General features: G+C 42.8%; 1 protein-coding gene across 1 annotated transcript in view; it reads right to left on the bottom strand.

The window, feature by feature from the left end:
- Window positions 1-726: 726 nt before the first annotated feature.
- Window positions 727-17,587, bottom strand: part of pdzrn4 (PDZ domain containing ring finger 4) — a 35,278-nt gene continuing 18,417 nt past the window's right edge. Inside the window, exons 2-9 of the mRNA XM_056368278.1 lie at window positions 16,301-16,572; window positions 15,160-15,262; window positions 8,970-9,068; window positions 7,220-7,282; window positions 4,530-4,631; window positions 4,215-4,331; window positions 2,586-3,650; window positions 727-2,484 (exon numbers count right to left, since the gene is read on the bottom strand). Coding sequence (XP_056224253.1) covers window positions 1,912-2,484; window positions 2,586-3,650; window positions 4,215-4,331; window positions 4,530-4,631; window positions 7,220-7,282; window positions 8,970-9,068; window positions 15,160-15,262; window positions 16,301-16,572 — 2,394 coding nt within the window. The 3' untranslated portion in view covers window positions 727-1,911. The remainder of the gene's footprint in view (window positions 2,485-2,585; window positions 3,651-4,214; window positions 4,332-4,529; window positions 4,632-7,219; window positions 7,283-8,969; window positions 9,069-15,159; window positions 15,263-16,300; window positions 16,573-17,587) is intronic.

Here is a 17,587-nt window from a genome sequence, read left to right as displayed (position 1 = left end):
ACTGTTACCAGGTGTCCATCCAAATTTTAACCAAATTTCAAGAAAATTGGCAAGTTGAGACGGTTTGGAAAGATAAATAGTTGGTGGCGCTAATTCTCCAGTCGGGTGCAATTAAGCTATTGCCAAAGAAGAGGGCACAAAGGGATGATGCAATTAAAACTTCAAAACTGAAAAACAATGTAGAAAATTTGGCATTTGTGTTTGTTTTATGTATTAGTATGAATACCATAGCAGACTCTTCATCTCTCCACATATATTTGTTTTATCTGCCACTATTTTTCATATGTTCAGTGGACCAACTTTTCCATTTCAGCCAAGCCTAAACCCTTTTGCAATATTTTGAGATTTTTTTTAGAATGTCTTTCCACTCTGATTTTTTTATGCACAAACTGAAAATTCACACAATTCTCATGTGGCTGGAAACCCACTTAATGAGGCAGTTGGAGTTGTCTAAGACTGAGACTAACAGCTGCTTGATGCTTATAAGTCAGTCTGGATGAATTGCTCTGAAATCTACTGCAAATGTAGTGTAAGTGTTGCTGCAAAATTGCACTTTGTTACAAATGGGTACAATACACTCAGAACTACACCGCTGCTAACAAGGCTAAAAATCGTCAGTGCAAAGATTAATATGTTGACATGTGAAGGTAAACACATTCCAGTCATGACAAAGGACAAAGTGTTTATCGGGTAATTACAGACTAAAAGAGAAACCTTACTTAATCTTTCTTTTTATTTTTTAATTTTTTATTACAAATTTCACCATCAACAAATACTGAAGTCAAGGCCTCTTCAATGAGCTTTACAGTGAAAAGCAGCAGGTTTGGGTTGAAAGGCTGCAATATGATACATTTTCTTGACAGCGCCTTGAGAAGGGTGTTGGCCTTTCAAGGCTAGCCACTTAATGCGAAACATTTATCAGATGGAGCATAAAAATTAATTTACAATAAATAGAATTAACAGTAAACAATATAAATATGAATATATTTAACATTTTTAAACATAATTCACATACATAGTAAGGGCTGAAGGTTGACTCAAGAGTTCCCTAAGTCATTGATTCAGTTACCCATGTATTCAAAAACACTTGATACATCAGACTTTTGACTGCAAGTTGAGGTAAATCCGTTTGATAAAGTCCTCCAAGCCCATGACTAATACAAGCCTTTGAGTGCTTTAAATTGAGTGCTATAATTTTTTTTTTCAGACAACTCTAACCCATGTGACATTATCAACACAATGAAACAAGTGTTTTAAGACGGGGAGTTCTTCACAGAGTTCACAAAGTTTTTCATTTCTGTCCGTGTTGGACTGGCGAACAATGCGAGCTACAGTACAATCAAATAGCGTCAACTCTGACCTTGATGGTTTGGAGATACAAACATAAATAACAATAAAATGTTTACAGTACAATGACATTCAGTGTAAAAAATTCCTTACAAAAAGTTACTGAGTTTACAAAGTGTGAAAAATATTGTATTTTCCCCCATTATAAAAAAACGCCACCTTGAACGAGGCAAGTGATGTCGCTTCATATGCAATGAAACAGAAGAACGGAGAGTATGAAGACACAATACATAGTATACATGAATGTGTTGGTTCCTTTCATGTGTGAATCTGTTTGAACCAACGTGCTACCAAACTCATGTGCTATCGGAAGCCAGTGCATCAAAAAAGTCAGTGTAAAAACAGAACAGTTCAAAGTTTTGAGTGGCTGGCGTCTTGTCATGATAGCACTGCAGAACTGTTCAGACATTCTTATGGTGGTAGATGCAAAGTTGCTTCGGGAATGCTACAGAAGTCCTCAGCAGTGACGTTTTCTTTTTTTCCAAACAAAGCAGTAGTTCCTGAACTGCAGGCTACCTGATATTAAAGTGTACAGTACTTCATAAGCAGTACTGTATCCGTCCGTTAGACAGTTGTGACAGACAGGAAGGCGTTGTGTACTTTAGACCCCTCTGGGACTCTGGCCCCATGGCTCATCAACTCCTGGATGGTCATCCAGTTGTCAAGGATCTTTTTGTTGCGTTTCTTCATCATCTTTTTGTGACTCAGCTCTAAGATATTGATCTCCTTCCTGCCCTCGGCTCCGCTGGCTGGTCCCTCCTTTAAACACTCGAGGCGGCTCTTTTGCATGAACTCCCTCCTCTTCCTCTGCTCCCTGGCTCGCGCCAAATGCTGCTTCCTCTCCTCTTTGCTCCAATAGCGGCCCATCTTCATCTCACTCATGGCATCATCGTCTGTGGTCATGCCTCCGCTCCTCTCCTCTCGGATCCTCAGCGCCCTCTCCCTCAGGATGCGGTCACGAGCAGGCCTTCGGGCCACGTACCGCGTGCCGTCAGCGCGGACTTTGACTTTCCACTCTAGACGGGGTTCCCCAGGGCGTCCGTTTCGGCTCACAGGATCTCGACAGACGCTGAGCAGGCTCAGCTGGCTCTGGGAATACTCCAGGGATGAGTGCTGTTGTAGCAGCTGCATGTAGCTCTGCAACACAAAGAACACTGTTAGAAGAACTGTCATCAGAAGAGCCTTACTCAAGGGCAAATCAATGTTTGGTTGACACGTCTCTTCTTGATAATACATACCTGCAGTTGCCTTGATCCTCCTTGGCCTTGATAGGGGGTTGTTTGATATGAACACCCATAGGGAAGCCCTCTCCTGGACTCTCTTGTCCTCCCTTTCTTCTCACACCTCTCATCGTCTGCGGGCAGGGCGGGGTCTGACTCAGACCTGGAAGGGTTGCTCTGGTCTGGGCTGCTGGAGATAACGGGGCCTGGGTCTGCTGGTCTGCTACGACTGGGTGTACCCTGGGGCTTGGGGATAGGGATGGGGCTGGAGGGTGTGGAAGACGCCAGTCTGAGGTTTTTCTGGTTGGTGATGCTGATATGTCTCTGCAGAGAGTGGTCAGGAGATCTCTCCATACCCAGCGGTGTTGACCGCGCGCTGTCCGCTGTGTTGTAGGCACTGGAGCTGTCCTTCTCTCTGATCTTATCGCTGTCCGACCTCTCCGGGTGTTCGTGGATGTCGGCCAGCCTGCCGTGCCGCTTGCGTCCGTCTTTGGGGCTCCGTCCTGGTGAGCAGGGTGCGGGCTGTGAGGGGTCCAGCTGGTGGCTCTGGCGGAGCTGGTGCGCCTGCATGATGCTCTGACACTCCAGCTCAATGCTGCGCAGTTCCTCATTTAGCATCCTCAACTCCTGCTCCACCCCTCCCCCTTCTCCCACACTTTCCACACAATCTTCATCCCCTCCTCCCTGCTCAGTGAGGCTACACTCTATACTGTGTCGGATGGAGTACACCCCGCACTCGCCTCCATTCCGGATTTGACACTTGAGCTCCAGAAGTTGCTGGAAGCGATTCTCTAAACCGAGGACCCCACCTCCACTATTGCGAATACTGACTACCCCCTCATGACCTTGGCCTTTGGACCCTGTCCTCGGACTCTGAGTGTCCTGTGGCACTGCAGTCCCTCGTCTTGTGTGCGGATGCTCTGCCCGCCATCGCTCCCTCAGGCAATGGGCCGGGCTCCTCCTGTGAAGTCTGGCCAGCAGGGGTTGGTGCTCCGGACTGTCTGTACTGCGTCCAAACCCGCTGTCTTGATTATTGGAGGAGCAGGTAGCCGTGTCGGTTGTGATCTCATCTTCAGCTTGATTCTGGTGTGTGAAGAAAAGATAAAAACTGATTTATTCACTCGCAAGAGCTTCTTTTGTTTGTAACATTTGGTTACTTAGTGCATTGCGGAAGGGACATAGATCAACATTACACCCATGTCGGACAATTCTGCACCTCACAATTCACACCCAATGCCAATGGAGGAAGTAGTGTACCCAATATGTGGTGAGATGGAAAGTGAGGGTGTGGAGGTCAGGGTTTGGGCCTGCAGGAAACCATAGTTTGCGCCCCATCGTAGACTTGCACTTTTACCATGATCTTTAACCTTAAGCAAGTGCTTTGTTTGCCTAACCTGAACCGTACCTTTGCCAAACCCATGATCTTTTCCTAACTTAACCATACCATAGTTTTTTTATTCGAGAAAGCTAGAGCATTTGAAACACTGTAACTGAAATTTGCAGAATCATCCAGTATCAACATTCTTATGAAAAAGTTTGAAGGTTAGTCTCTCCCTCCTTCTACCCCAACACCTGTCCTCCTGTCTTGCCTATCCCAGATACCTTTCTGTCTCTTTTTGATTCATTTCTCTTACTTGACGCTCTCACCTCATCTCCCCTGTCAAAGTTACGTTCTTTCTGCTTCCTCCTCTCCTCCAGGATCTCCATCTTCAGCTCCTCCACAAGCTCCTGTTGCTCGTCATCCAGCCATACCTCCTCCTCCAGCTGAAATCACAACAACATCTTGTCAGAAACCTGTCTCTCTCTGCCTGTGAGTGTTTTGTGTGTGCGGAAGCTCCAGACAATCACGCCGGCAGTTGGAAGGAAAGCAACAGGCACTCAGCAGCCGGCTGCTGTTATTTGACATGACATAGGTTGTCAAGTGAGGGCAGGGAGCCTGTGTATGCGTGTGTGTATGTTTACCTGGATTTCTGGTCTTGTCACCAGTAGTATGATGCTCCTTGCTTCTTCACTTGACAACAAGGCAACAGCTTTCTCTCTGTCTTGCACCTCACATCCATTTATCTGCACATCAAACATCAAAGACAAAGTATAGAGGGTCATGTTAAGAAGAAGGAACTTGCAGAAAGTCAGGACTACATACCCATGAAAAGACAGTCTGTGATTTGATCATACGTGTAACAGACATGAACGAAAGGATGGGTGTAAGTGTTTTTGATAGTGTTTTTTTCTTGCAAGGCACCTTTTTTCGCTGTCTATTTATAAAATTTTCTCCCTCCCCTCCATTAGTTTCTTTTTTAACCTCTCCCTCTGTCTCTCTCTCTCCTCCTTTCTGCCATTACTTCTTCCTGCTCCATGCATCCGTAGGAGAGGGACGGGTAAAGGCTGCGCGCTCGGTAAGGGGAGTCAACTGCGTGTGCGTACAGCCCGACCTCACGAGAGTCTGCTCTCACCGCACATCCAGACACACAATTAACTGTTCTTTGACAGGTGGCGTTCATCTTTTCCTCACTAGAGTAATGGGGCTGTCAGAAGAAGATAATAGGGCCAGGAGTACAGCAGGCCCTGCTCCCTACAATCATTCATACTGCAGGGAAACAGAAACACTACAGTGAGAGAATGGAGATACTCAAAGTGCTATATACAATAAATATGGAGGAGAAGTAATGCTGGTGCACTAATGCTCAGACTGGAGGCAAGTTGAGGTGTCGCTTAGTGAGAGGACAGATCAGTAAAAGTACATCAGACTGGATTTTAGATGGTTTTTTTTTTGTTTTTTTTTTAAATCATGATGCTTACATTTCAAAAATAATCAATATCTTGAATAATGTAATTTAAATAAACTATCAAGGATAAATAAGAAGTGAACTTTGTGAGAATGCCATTGCTCAGGACTACACTCTACTGCTACTAGGCGGTGCTCCAGTGACCTATATTGTTTATTGTGGACAATGAGTATCTTGAACCAGTATGCTTCACTGCATGATCAAGTTCAATTTCTTTCAATTCACTTTGTCTTAGTTTGTGATGATCAAATTAATTTTTTTTAACCCTTCTGTTTCGATAGAAATTCAAATGTTCCATTCATCTTCATAGGGACAACACACATTTTGGACGCTTGCATAATGATTTTATACGATATAGTGACAAACGTGCCACTGTTATCCAATTTTTCATAGAAAACTGACATTATGTTCGTTTTCCAGCTTGACAAATGGTCAAAAATGATAAATCCGTTGTAGGTATATAAGTAAAGTGAAGTGCCTTAAAGTAAACTGCATGTAGAGATATGTAGAGTTATTTAGCTCCACTGTATCAGGATGCTATGTCATGCCGCAACTACAATAGTTTTCACGTTGGATTAATCTGGAGATTGTGCTCTCAAATCAATCGTTTGTTACGAGTCTGTTTTCAAACGTCTAGTTCTCTGACCAACAGTCCAAAACCCAAAAACCACAATCATGCAGAAAAAATAAATAAAAGCCTGTATGCTAACAAAGATCTGAGAATCCCCCTCTGATGCAAATAGGACTGTGAACACAACTTACAGACTGTGTGGCTCTAGAGGCTTAAAAGGGCTTTCAGGCAAACAGCACCAGCCAATCAGGAACAAGGCAGTAAGAGGCACAAGGTGTTTTGGGTGAACTCATTAACTAGGAGTGAGTGAGTGCAGGTTTGCATGGGTATTAATAAGTATATAAACCAATAGCTGTGTATACATGCACAAATGTTTCCATATATGTAAATATCCTTCTGCTTATACACATGGACATGTAAAAAAAAAAAACACACAAAAAAAAAACATATAAGAAACATATAAATCAGAAACAGAAAAAATGACTCCCACAAGGTTGAGAGTTATATTCACACGTGCCCTGTGCAGAAGATACTAAAACCAAGTAACAGACACTTCCTCATTAAGTCTTAACGAGGGAGTGTTCCCCTTGGTTACACACAGCTGGTGGCATGTATTGGTAAGCCTGGAGTCAGGCACACAAACTTTTCCACTTTGTTAATCCTGTGTTGCAGTGGGAAAACAATGTGCACTGAGAGTACGTTGTACAATATCTGTTGTAGACTGACTAAAGATACAATCCGATGTTAAAACAACAAAAAAAAAACCAACAAAAAAAAGCTGTTTCAGAAAGTGTGTAGTAGTGCAGCAGTGGTACCATGCAGCCAGTTCTCTGATCTCTAGACTCTGAGCGGTGTTGTAGCTAAAGCATCCTAAAGAAGGACATCAGATAGAGAGACCCCATTGGTGTTTTTGCATAATGAGACAGAGCAAGACTGAGACAGATGATGTAGTGCTTCGTGTAACTGCGACAAAGAACTTTAATTTCCCTGGTAAAACGAGGTGATTAAATATACATATGCTTGCCCAGACTGGAGACACCAGCCAGCAGCTTGGATATTCTCTAAAAAAGCAGATTGGAGGATCTACATGTTTTTTCCACACACACAAAATAAGGATTTTCTTTTCTTTTTCTTTTGTAAAAAACAAGGTTGCTATCAAAGATAACATCCTGCCAGTGGTGTGAAGAACACTAAATGGTTCCGACTAGACAGAGAGAAGGAAGACATGTTGGAATCAGTGTGAGTTAATAATATAACCTGGTGCGAATGAACTCCGCTGAGACGACACTACACACCTGTAGAATACGATCTCCTTCCTTGATGCGGCCATCTCTCGCTGCTATACTGTTCGGCTCCACCTGCACAAAAAGAACATGGAGATCAATGCTGACAGCTGGTCATTGAGTAGCTCCGTATTCTCCAAAAAAAACCCACCACTGATGCAACGCTCTCACACCACTGCTCTCTCATTTCTGCTGTCAGGAAGAAAAAAAAAAGTCTCTTCATTTTTACAAAGAGAAGAGATACTTATTTTCTCACTGACAACACTGTATTTTTCAATTTTTTTCCTGGTGCTAGAATGTATCTCATTCATCCTGAGAAGCCCTGACTGCTGGTGACTGACACTGACTGAGGTAACATGTAAGTCCTTGACATTATCTGAGGGAGCATGGGTGGAAAAAAATAGAGACAGTAGGAAAAAAAAAAAGTAACAAAATAAAAAAAGTGTTTATGGTGCAGACATGATTCTGTTCTAGACCTCATACGTCTGAAAATGCGTCCCACTGGAAATGCATATAACAACATAACAATCCCTCAACAATCCTTTGATAAACTTTGTTATTGTTGCGCTGAGGATCAAGAGAGATACCAACATGTGGAGGAAAAAAAAAAAAAAAATGGAGAAAAAACAAAATCACACACATAGTCGCACCAATACTATCCATGCATACATTTTAATGAGGGAAATTAGCATTTTTATCCTTTTTATCAAACATACAAAAATAGACGTGTTCTGTCGGTGGGAGACTTGCTTTCACAGTCTGTTGCGGTTCAGAAGGTGCTGCTGTTGTTTTTGCATTCAGAGTCGTCGTGTGGTGCAAGAAGAACAGGTGAAAAAACCAGAGGAATAGCTGGCAGAGTTCACAGATTTATATACAAGTCATTTTTTATAAAGGCTGAAAGCAGCTAAATATACTGCATGTCTTTTGTAATTCTGCCATTTATATCCTTATGGCTGTGTTTCTAATCCTCGTAGCAGCTCTTACTTTTCACACCCTCGCCTTTGTGTTTGGAAGGGGATTGGAACTGCACCTGGAGCCACACTAAACATTTTTCTAATTCATTTTGTAATGTTTAAAGCCCTCGTAATATTACCATTCATCCAGGTTCATCTCAAAAAGTGAAATAATTTGTTTTTCCTTTTGTTAACAATTTTGCAGGAGGAATTGTTTTTCTCCGAGTCACAAATCCTTTAGAATTTTAAAAAGTCTCTCTGCAGCGTGTTTCCTCTTTTGTTTTGTGTGTTTGGTATTCAGAGGGGGTACACTAAATGGGAGAACATGTCATTTGACATACTGTGGTGGAGGGGAAAGAGAAGGTTGTTGCTCAGACCTAATTAAAACCTTCAATTAAAACACGTTAAAGGAGGAGGGATGAGAATGGCAGGACGGGAATCACATTTCAAACCTGACTTCCTCTTTGGCCATGCGTGGCTCATTCTCAGTTGATATTTGACTGGCAAACATTTTTCTCCCCATCCTCCCTAATTCACTTCCACTTGCTCTCCGCTTCAGTGTGTAAAGATGGGAATTCAAATGGGATTTCATGCCATCTTTTAATAAATACCTGCTCCAAAGGAAACTGATTGTGGAGCCCTGAGTTTCTTCAGACTCCGTTGGGGGAGAGCTTCAGGGCTTCTCGGGGCCGTGGCATTTTATTTTACAGAACAAAGATTGTGTGGCACGAGCAACCAATTACCACCAAGTCCTTAAAAGAAAACGGTTAAATGCGCTAACAAGGAGTCACTATTTTCTCTGGGCTCACCTGGCTGACATAGATGCCGGTGTCCTCCTCATCGTCGGTCCTGTAGCACAGCGTCAGGCCGAGCTTCTCCTGGCTGTTCTGTCTGCACAGCTCCACCTCCTGTCACACACACAAAGAGGCCAATGATGTTTTAAACCAATAATGTTACGCCTGTTATGAGCCATTGTTTTTTTTTCCCCCAGTGAATTGGATGGATTCCAAAACCATATCATTTGAAGCGTGGAATTCATGATGAAATGATACCACCCATGAGCGACCGGGTCCAAGTTGATTTTTATGCTCTACATTACCGTTTCTAATCACTTTGGGTATGTTTTGTTGTCCCATGGTCATGAGTAAGTGAAATTGCTTTAGGCAAAAAGGATCTGTTATTTTTCTACTTATGCACGATATCCAGGCGACCTCAAATGCCTCAAAATGTACATATTCACACATGTTTGTAATTATATACTTATGAGGACTGTTGCCAAATGCGGCCCCAAGCTCAGACTCAGTATTCACTGCTTACACTCGGCATTAACATGCGTCTTGAGTGATCCGATCACAAGTGGACAACTCGAAGTACGTCAGTTCACACCTTGCATTAGAATGTGTCTCCACAAAGTGTCTTGGCTGACCGCTTGTGATCGGATTTCACTTCCTGTGCTGTGCCTAATCTGCCAGGAATTAAAAGAAGAAGAAGAAGAAATTAAACAATGTAGACTTGATCTATTCCTTATGGTGTTCCAGGCAAACCAAATCAAGTTTATGTGATTTGACAACCACCTGAATGAGTAGGTACTTCTGCTTAGGCAAAGGACGTCAGTTGAGTGGGCCGTCCTTTAATGTGGCCCAGGTCACATTTGAGAACGCACTGCAAAAAGAATGTGGCCGTATGTGGCCCACACCACCTCCGGTCATTTTAAGCTATCAATGTGGTCTAAGCGGATCTCAGATGTGTCCTCAATACGTCCTGGATGCATTCACACCTCTAGTTAGGGCGGCCTACTACCCAAGAATACATGTTAAGGCCAGGTCTGAACAGGGCCTTTGAGTAATTGTTAACATTTCTTGTTCAAATAACATACAAAAGACATACAAAACGATCACTTAGGGACACAAAACTACCACGCAGATGTCTTTTTTTTAAATCTGTGGCTCTTGCTCTTATGTAACAGGGGTGAGGGCCTTTTACATGGCTGTGCTTTTTCTGCTGTCTTGGCTTGATAAGAGCAGCTAGACTGAACCTAAGGAGTGAAACAGTAAAAACCAAAACAATTAGCTTGAAGAAGCTAATGTTCCCTAGAGCTGATGGGAAATGCAAAGTGAACAACATCTTTTTTCCATTACACACAGTCATTGTTAATATAAAACCACTCATTTGTGCCGCTTTTAAGGATGACTAAAAGATGGATTTGGAAACTCTATCTTAAGTAACTTAGCTGCTACTCAAAGCTGCCATGTGGAACTTATACACATCCACTGAGGACACATTCATGTCCAGATCCCTTCAGGTCTTGGCCCACTTCTTCACACTCTGCTGCTTCATCTCCACCCAGATTGAGCCACAGCAGTCGCCACGCACCACAACTCAACCCAGCAGAATGAATGTGCACCTGCAGAATGGAGGTCCATACAGCACAATGTAAACTAAATGATCTAGAGAGCGCGCTCTTTACTGGATTTAACTGGATTTTATAACCTGCGGCGTAACAGTGCACTGCAGTGTTAATGTAAACAAAATATAACACACAAACACACACACTAGCACGTGCTCTGTACATCAATGAAATAAAAGCCTGTCAGTATCACACTGAACCCAGCATGCGGCAACATACAGGGCAGGTCTTTGATGGCTATAGTGATGGTATTTCACCAGCTGGTCCCCCCCCCCGTCCCCCCGTCCCCCCCCCCCACAGGAAAATTTCTCGAAATTTAACCCGATTTGCAACCGGCTCCTTTTGATCTCTGCTGTGTATAAAGGTACTCACGTAAAGATAAACTGCGGGGGTAATCTTTATTAACCGCATGCTGCCAAATTCATTTCAGCGCTGTGAAGTTGTGAAAGGTGGGGTGTGGGATATAGCATGGGGTAAAAAAAAAAAAAAAAAAGGGGGTGAGGGTGGGTGGAGGGGGCGAGAATTAAGCCCCAACCCCCTTTTTTTTCTGTCATGGGAAACCACGATAGCAGAGATTGACAGGGGAAGTAATTAATTTCTGTGGCATTTAACCCCCTGTGCAGACAGGCCTGACCTTCAAAGGCTGGGGGTGTGTTAGGAGTTTATAATGTTGTAACACGGTGCACTGGTCTTGACTATACCCACACTCCTCACCAGTTTAGTGCACTGGTTGATTTGAACAAACCCTGGCAGTGAAAACACAGCAGCACACAGCGAGATCAGGCAGCGCTAACACCTTAATGTCAGCACACATCGGGTGGTACACTGGGTTTTAGTGGATTACCGGAGTCAGTTATCGCGGTGTGGAGCTCACTACTGAATGGTCTCCAGATGCGCGAAGCTGTGGGTGCTGGAACTGTAGAAAGGCTCGATTAGCAATGATTGGATCATAATCTGTGCCACTGTGGAGTTTAGATTATGGCGCAGCAGTGACTTCTAAACTAATTTCATGTGGCTTACAATCATATGCGTCGTGACGATTCCTAATTTACAGTATGTGGTAAGTAATCTTAAATTGAAAAAGACCACATTTACCACATGCTACTAACATATATGAGATAAAGACATATTGACAATAGGTGACATCCTGTCTGTTAGAGCCACATCAAACATCTGTCGGTAACATTTCATTCTAATATGCACTTAACAGTTTGGCCTACCTCATGTTTCAGTCACAAGAAAATGACTGCCGAGCCTAATGGTCATTAGCTCATTGTTTCCACATTGGAGATAATGACATCCACAGTATTTAAAGCGCAGTCAATCGGGTTTGAAAATGATTTATAATGACAGGTTTACTGTTGATACTGTGCTTTTTTTTCTTTCAGCCTTTTTTTTTTTTCCCCAGTAATTTTTTTTTTCATCTGCCATGGTCCAGCATGGCCCCTGATCACCTCACCACAAACCATTTGCTACTGGCACGGTGGTAGACTTTTAAAGAGTGACAGAATAACCCTGATGATGTCATTTGGATGAGGTCATCTTGTATTGGGTTTAGGACTTCAGATTTTTCAGCAGAAAACCTGCGTTACAAACCAGAGGTGTGTCTTTTGAAAGATTTTTGAAACATTTATCAGGCAGAGAAGGTCTAGCTATAGTTATAGTTATGTTATGGTTCTAATATTCCATGGACATTTTAGGACCCACCACTATGGCTGCTCATTGGAGAGTAAAACCCTGCTTATCATGGCCTTTGCTGCATTGATTTCTGTATCTCTCTAGTTCCCCAGTGTTATGGAAGTGAGTACCTCTTTAATGGTAGAGACACTTGTAGTAAGACTCTTTGTTCTTGTACAATGTTTTTCTTTTTTTTTCTTTTTTTTTTGCTTTTAGGGATTAAGAAAATGCAGCATTTGAAGCTTGGCAACCGTTAATAATCCATCATTAAGACTTATTTATTTTGACTGATTTGGCAAACAGCTAACTGGCTGCTCTCTTGCAGACTGCTGCCACTTCATTAACTGTACTGCATAACCTGGTGACTAAATAGAGCTTTTATTAAAATCCAACATAATTTAACACATAAACATCTAAAGGGAGCTCTGAAAACTTGTGGCTATCCGAGTTGGACTTTTGGCAAAACAACAACACGCTCCAGGAAGAATACCAACACGGAGGATGCTGAGAAAATGAAAGATAAACGCAGAAACATCGTCATTCCATACGTTTCTGGGGTCTCAGAGAAACTCAGGAGGATTTTTAACAAACATCAAATCCCTGTATGTTTCAAACCCAGTAACACGCTCAGGCAGAAACTGGTACATCCCAAAGACAAAACACCACACAATCAAAAAAGCAACCTGATATATGCGGTCAAATGCAGTGAGGAGTGCAATGACCTATGTATTGGGGAAACAAAACAACCGTTAAACAAACGTATGGCCCAACACAGAAGGGTAAACCCTTCAGGCCCTGTCTCAGCTGTCTACTCCCACCTAAAGGAAAAGGCACACTCCTTTGAAGACAGCAATGTCGAAATCTTGGACAGGGAGGACAGATGGTTTGAAAGGGGAGTCAAGGAAGCCATCTATGTAAAAGTGGAGAGGCCATCGCTAAACAGGGGAGGGGGTCTGCGACACCATCTATCCCCCATCTACAATGTCGCCCTTTCATCGGTACCCAGGAGAGTCAACAACATAACCTCAGACGACTCTCAACAATCGTCATCCACCAGGGGCTCACCTGACCCTAACGACGGTCGTCCACATGAGACCACAACAATGGTCAGGTGAAACCAGTACTTTCACAGGTACCTTGGTGGACCCACCCACAAGAGGTTAAATACCTGGGTCCTACTCCACTTTCTTTGTCAGACTAGTGCGGACTAGAGAGACCAATACATAAGAACTGATGAAGCCGCTTGGATAAGAGGCGAAACATCTTCCACAGACAAATACAAGTCCAGTTGCCTTCGATTTAATCTGAGAAAGAGATAACAATGACCTGGACGAATGAGAACTTGCACAGACATAATTTAACACTGTATTGCCTGGGAAGTAGATACAAATATCCAGAAGGGGTGGAAATTATTATTAACTTATTTCATAACAGTATTTTTAGTAACTCTTTGGAATTGCGATTGTAATTGGAATGGCTTTCTAATTCATTGTGAACGTATATAAAACTGGCTGGCCTGAAACTTAGTTTCAACACGTACTGTCTGCTACTTGGTGATATTATAGTACGGTAGATTTGGCAGAAGTATTATGACAGCAGGAGTACCCATGTGGACAATCATTTTTGAAGTGAAGCTAAACCTGTCAGTCAGACATAATGTTCCTGGGAATGGCAGCCCTATTTGTTTCATCCAAGAGGAAAGCCATTCATGTTTCAGTTAGATACACATGGATGGACAGAGGTAAGTGAGGATGGCCAATTTATGTCTGGCAGGTGGGGATGTTTTTTTTTTAAACTCTGTGTGTGTGTTTGTGTTGTAAAACCAACCTTGTTCTGATACTACTACTATTACCACCCCCACCCCCCCACCCCCCCACTCCCACCCCCAACCGACACAGGAGACTCCAGATGACGGTGTGAGGTAAGGCCACAGCTGGCAGCAGAGGAATCCTAATGACCCACAATGCAGTTCACTGAACCAGGGAGTGCCTATTAAACCAGGTCGGACAACTGAGAGTAGCAAACGTCACCCATCACTGTCACCTAGCATGACCTGGAGATCCACTGTCTGACCTGTGTGATGCATGTGCTACGATGGAGACACTTGTGGGTGCAAATGGTTGACTGTAAGCCCCCCCCCCCAGGGCGTAGCAGGGCGAATTTTGTCATGTTTTATATGAACTCAACGGCATTTCCTGATATTATCATCATCATTACCATCATCATTATCATCATCATCATCATTATCATCTGCTATTTTTAATTGTTTTTTCCACTGATATAGCGAGTGCTTGCTTTTTCACTATCTCTGTTCAGCTTGAAGCGGCTGTCAAAGGAGCATAACTATTTTTGAAGGAGAGTTCATGAGGAAAGGGCCACTAACCGCCTGTGAGTGAAGCACACCGGTAATACAACAGAGAGGCCTTTTCTTTTGGTACCATTATGTGGAGACTGGCCTTACCTCTTAAACCCAGGAACGGTGCTATGCTACACAAAACAATCTGAAGAGAGTATGATGCTTCGACAAAAGGAAGCCAATTTCCTTGTATTATTGTAGTAGGCAATTTTTCTTGTATTATTATGGGACTTGTGAGCATCAGACAGCAAGGGCTAGCCTTGGATTATTTCCTGGGATTTTGTATTACTGACACAATGGTGGCCTCATATTCGACTGCATTGGAGGAAAAAAAATTAAGGCTTTTCAATAACTTGGAAAGTCACATAAAGGCCAATGAGTATTTCTATTGCACAAAAAGTTTAATTTTACATTTATGAAAGACCACAAGAAGTCTATTTTGTGTCCGCTGATTCCAGTATTTTTTCACCTATATTTAAATTTGACTACTTTTAGGGCCAGTATGAGTGCTGTAGAATATACTTCTGAAGCAAAAAGTGAGACCGATTTGAAACTTTACCTCATACTCATACTCTTCAGTCCTCTCCACCTCTGCTGGGGTGTTGGACAGGTACTCTGGACATTCATAAAACTCATGCTCCATGGTGTGGATGGAATGACAGCTAGAGAGAAAACAGAAGAAAAGCCAGTTGTGTTAAAGATCGTTACTGTATATTCTCATCTGCACACGTCCAGTGGGTGAAATACCCTTTAATATCCAGGGGGTCCAGTTCAATGCAAAACAGAGTAGGGTTACATCACATTCCCAGTAGCCGAACAACATCACACAATTAACATCCTACTGAATATACAGAGAATAGTTTGTATATTCATTTAGAAAACATAAAGGCCTTTTTTTTTTTTTATTGGCTTGTTTGACAACTTTTCACTTTTTGAGTTGGATAAATAAGGGCTGATATTTCGCATATGGATGAATTTTTTTGTTAATTGAACTTGAAAGACATAAATGAGGCTTTCAAGTCTATTCCAACAGCTGCATCACTAATAAACAGTCTGTTTGTGTTTTTACACTGCTGATAAAAAGAAAATAATTTGCTTAATTTTTGAGACACCCAAATCTGAATGAGGTTTTTAGGGGGTCTTAATTGTTAATAAAGGTGCCTGAGATCCCCCGGCGTATTTTGCATGTGAGTGTGATGTATTTATTAATAATGCTCATCTAATTCTGCAACAAAACTCTGAACAAGCAATGTAGACATCAACCATTCCTGCTATAAAAGTCATGACCTCTGTAAATTGTCACCATGATAACTGCCTCTCCATAATCATTGACCAACACTGGCAGATTTGTAGTTTTATAGGACAAATTGATTTCATTTGCTTCCCAGCAAAGCCCTATAAATAGCTGCAGAATGGATGTAGCGCCACAATGCCAGCTCTATCAGACCATTGGCTTTTAATCGCCCAGCAAAAGCTCCCATTAAAGAAAATGGATGTAGCACAAAGAAGCGATTATTGCATGCGCGTTTGGTTCTGCATAATGATATCACAGGCCCAGCTCTGCAGGGAGTTTCCACACCATGATACACCTGCTTAAAAACTACCATGAAATGAAAGAGAACAACGTCCAAACCTGTCCCAGTGTGTGCCATTAACAACTGTGCATTGGCTACAATTGTACATAGTGTGTTCGCCCTCACCTGTCAGACAAAAGGAAGGGACAGATGTCAGGGACGGGTGGGGTAGCAGGCCGAAGCTTGGCCAGTGCCATGATGTGCTCAAAGGTGATGTCTGTTTGCGTGCAAACGTCGACAACGCACACATCCTGCGGCGTGCCACCGTGGTTATGTGCAACAGCCTGCGTGGCTCTGGTGGGGGTTCGCCGGAGAACCTGGACAACGATGGGGTCTCGCCTGATGGCCTCCACCACTGCCTCGTCATGTTCGACCTTGGAGAAGTCGCGCCCGTTCACCTGGGGAAATGGAGAGCAAAGAGTCACTTGACTGAGAGCTTCATCGGGAAATTACCTCACTAATCACAACAACACCCCGTCCTCTCTGTTTGATGTTGTAAGTTACAGCGGAAGAATGTAACTCATACTCTGTTCCAACATCTGACTTTCCTTGTGGCAATGGCAATGATTATAAAATATTTTGACTCTGAAAAGGAGCAACAAGTCAGGGGAAAGATGTGCACACTTATTGTGCCTTTTTCGTAACCTTCATATATCCAGGGACACTCTGTCAGTCAGACATACGTGCTCCTTTCAGAAACAGCCTGTTTCACATTTGCACCTGGGATCCTCATAGTACCTTTCTTTACACGTCTCAACAGTTAGCTGCTGAATACCTCCTAGTAAAGCAGCTACAGATTTAGTGGGGTACTCCTTCCCAGCAGGTTCAGACATTTTACTGCTGTGCAGCTATTCACAAATGCATTTTTATAACCTTTCGGCTTCTGCCAAGTTTACAGAGGCTGTATAATGTGTTACGATTTCTGAAGGAGGAAAAACTCCCAAAGTCATGCTTTGGAACCTAAATTAATCTCATTCAGTTTTGCTCCAATATTCTTTTTCAAATCAGTCTAACCCAGATGCATTATTTACATTGCGTTCTAACCATTAAGCCCATTAGACATAGAATAATAACACTGATTTAGGCAAATGAGCTGCAAAGTGGAGGAGAATAGCGGGAGGTAGACCTCGCTCCACTGGGAACACCAGTTTCAGCAAGCAGCACCTACTTAATTTGCAAGTTTAAAAAAGGTTGTGCCGCAAGGGAATTGGTGGAGAGTAGGTGTGAAAGACGTCATACTGACAGCTGTCAACCTGAAAACACACTCATACACCTGTGAATTTACTCCAGCACTGACACCTTGTCACTTTGTTTGACCCAATTACAAGCCCTCCGTGAGCCTACACCTTTTGTTCAAGTTCATTTTCAACCTGTCATACGCTAAAATTGATTAATTGCATTGACTTTGGATAT

This window comes from Seriola aureovittata, chromosome 22 (assembly GCF_021018895.1).
Source record: "Seriola aureovittata isolate HTS-2021-v1 ecotype China chromosome 22, ASM2101889v1, whole genome shotgun sequence".
Classification (NCBI taxonomy): Eukaryota; Metazoa; Chordata; class Actinopteri; order Carangiformes; family Carangidae; genus Seriola; species Seriola aureovittata.
Note: the sequence above shows the minus strand (reverse complement) of the source record. Positions and strands in the feature narration are given on the sequence as shown.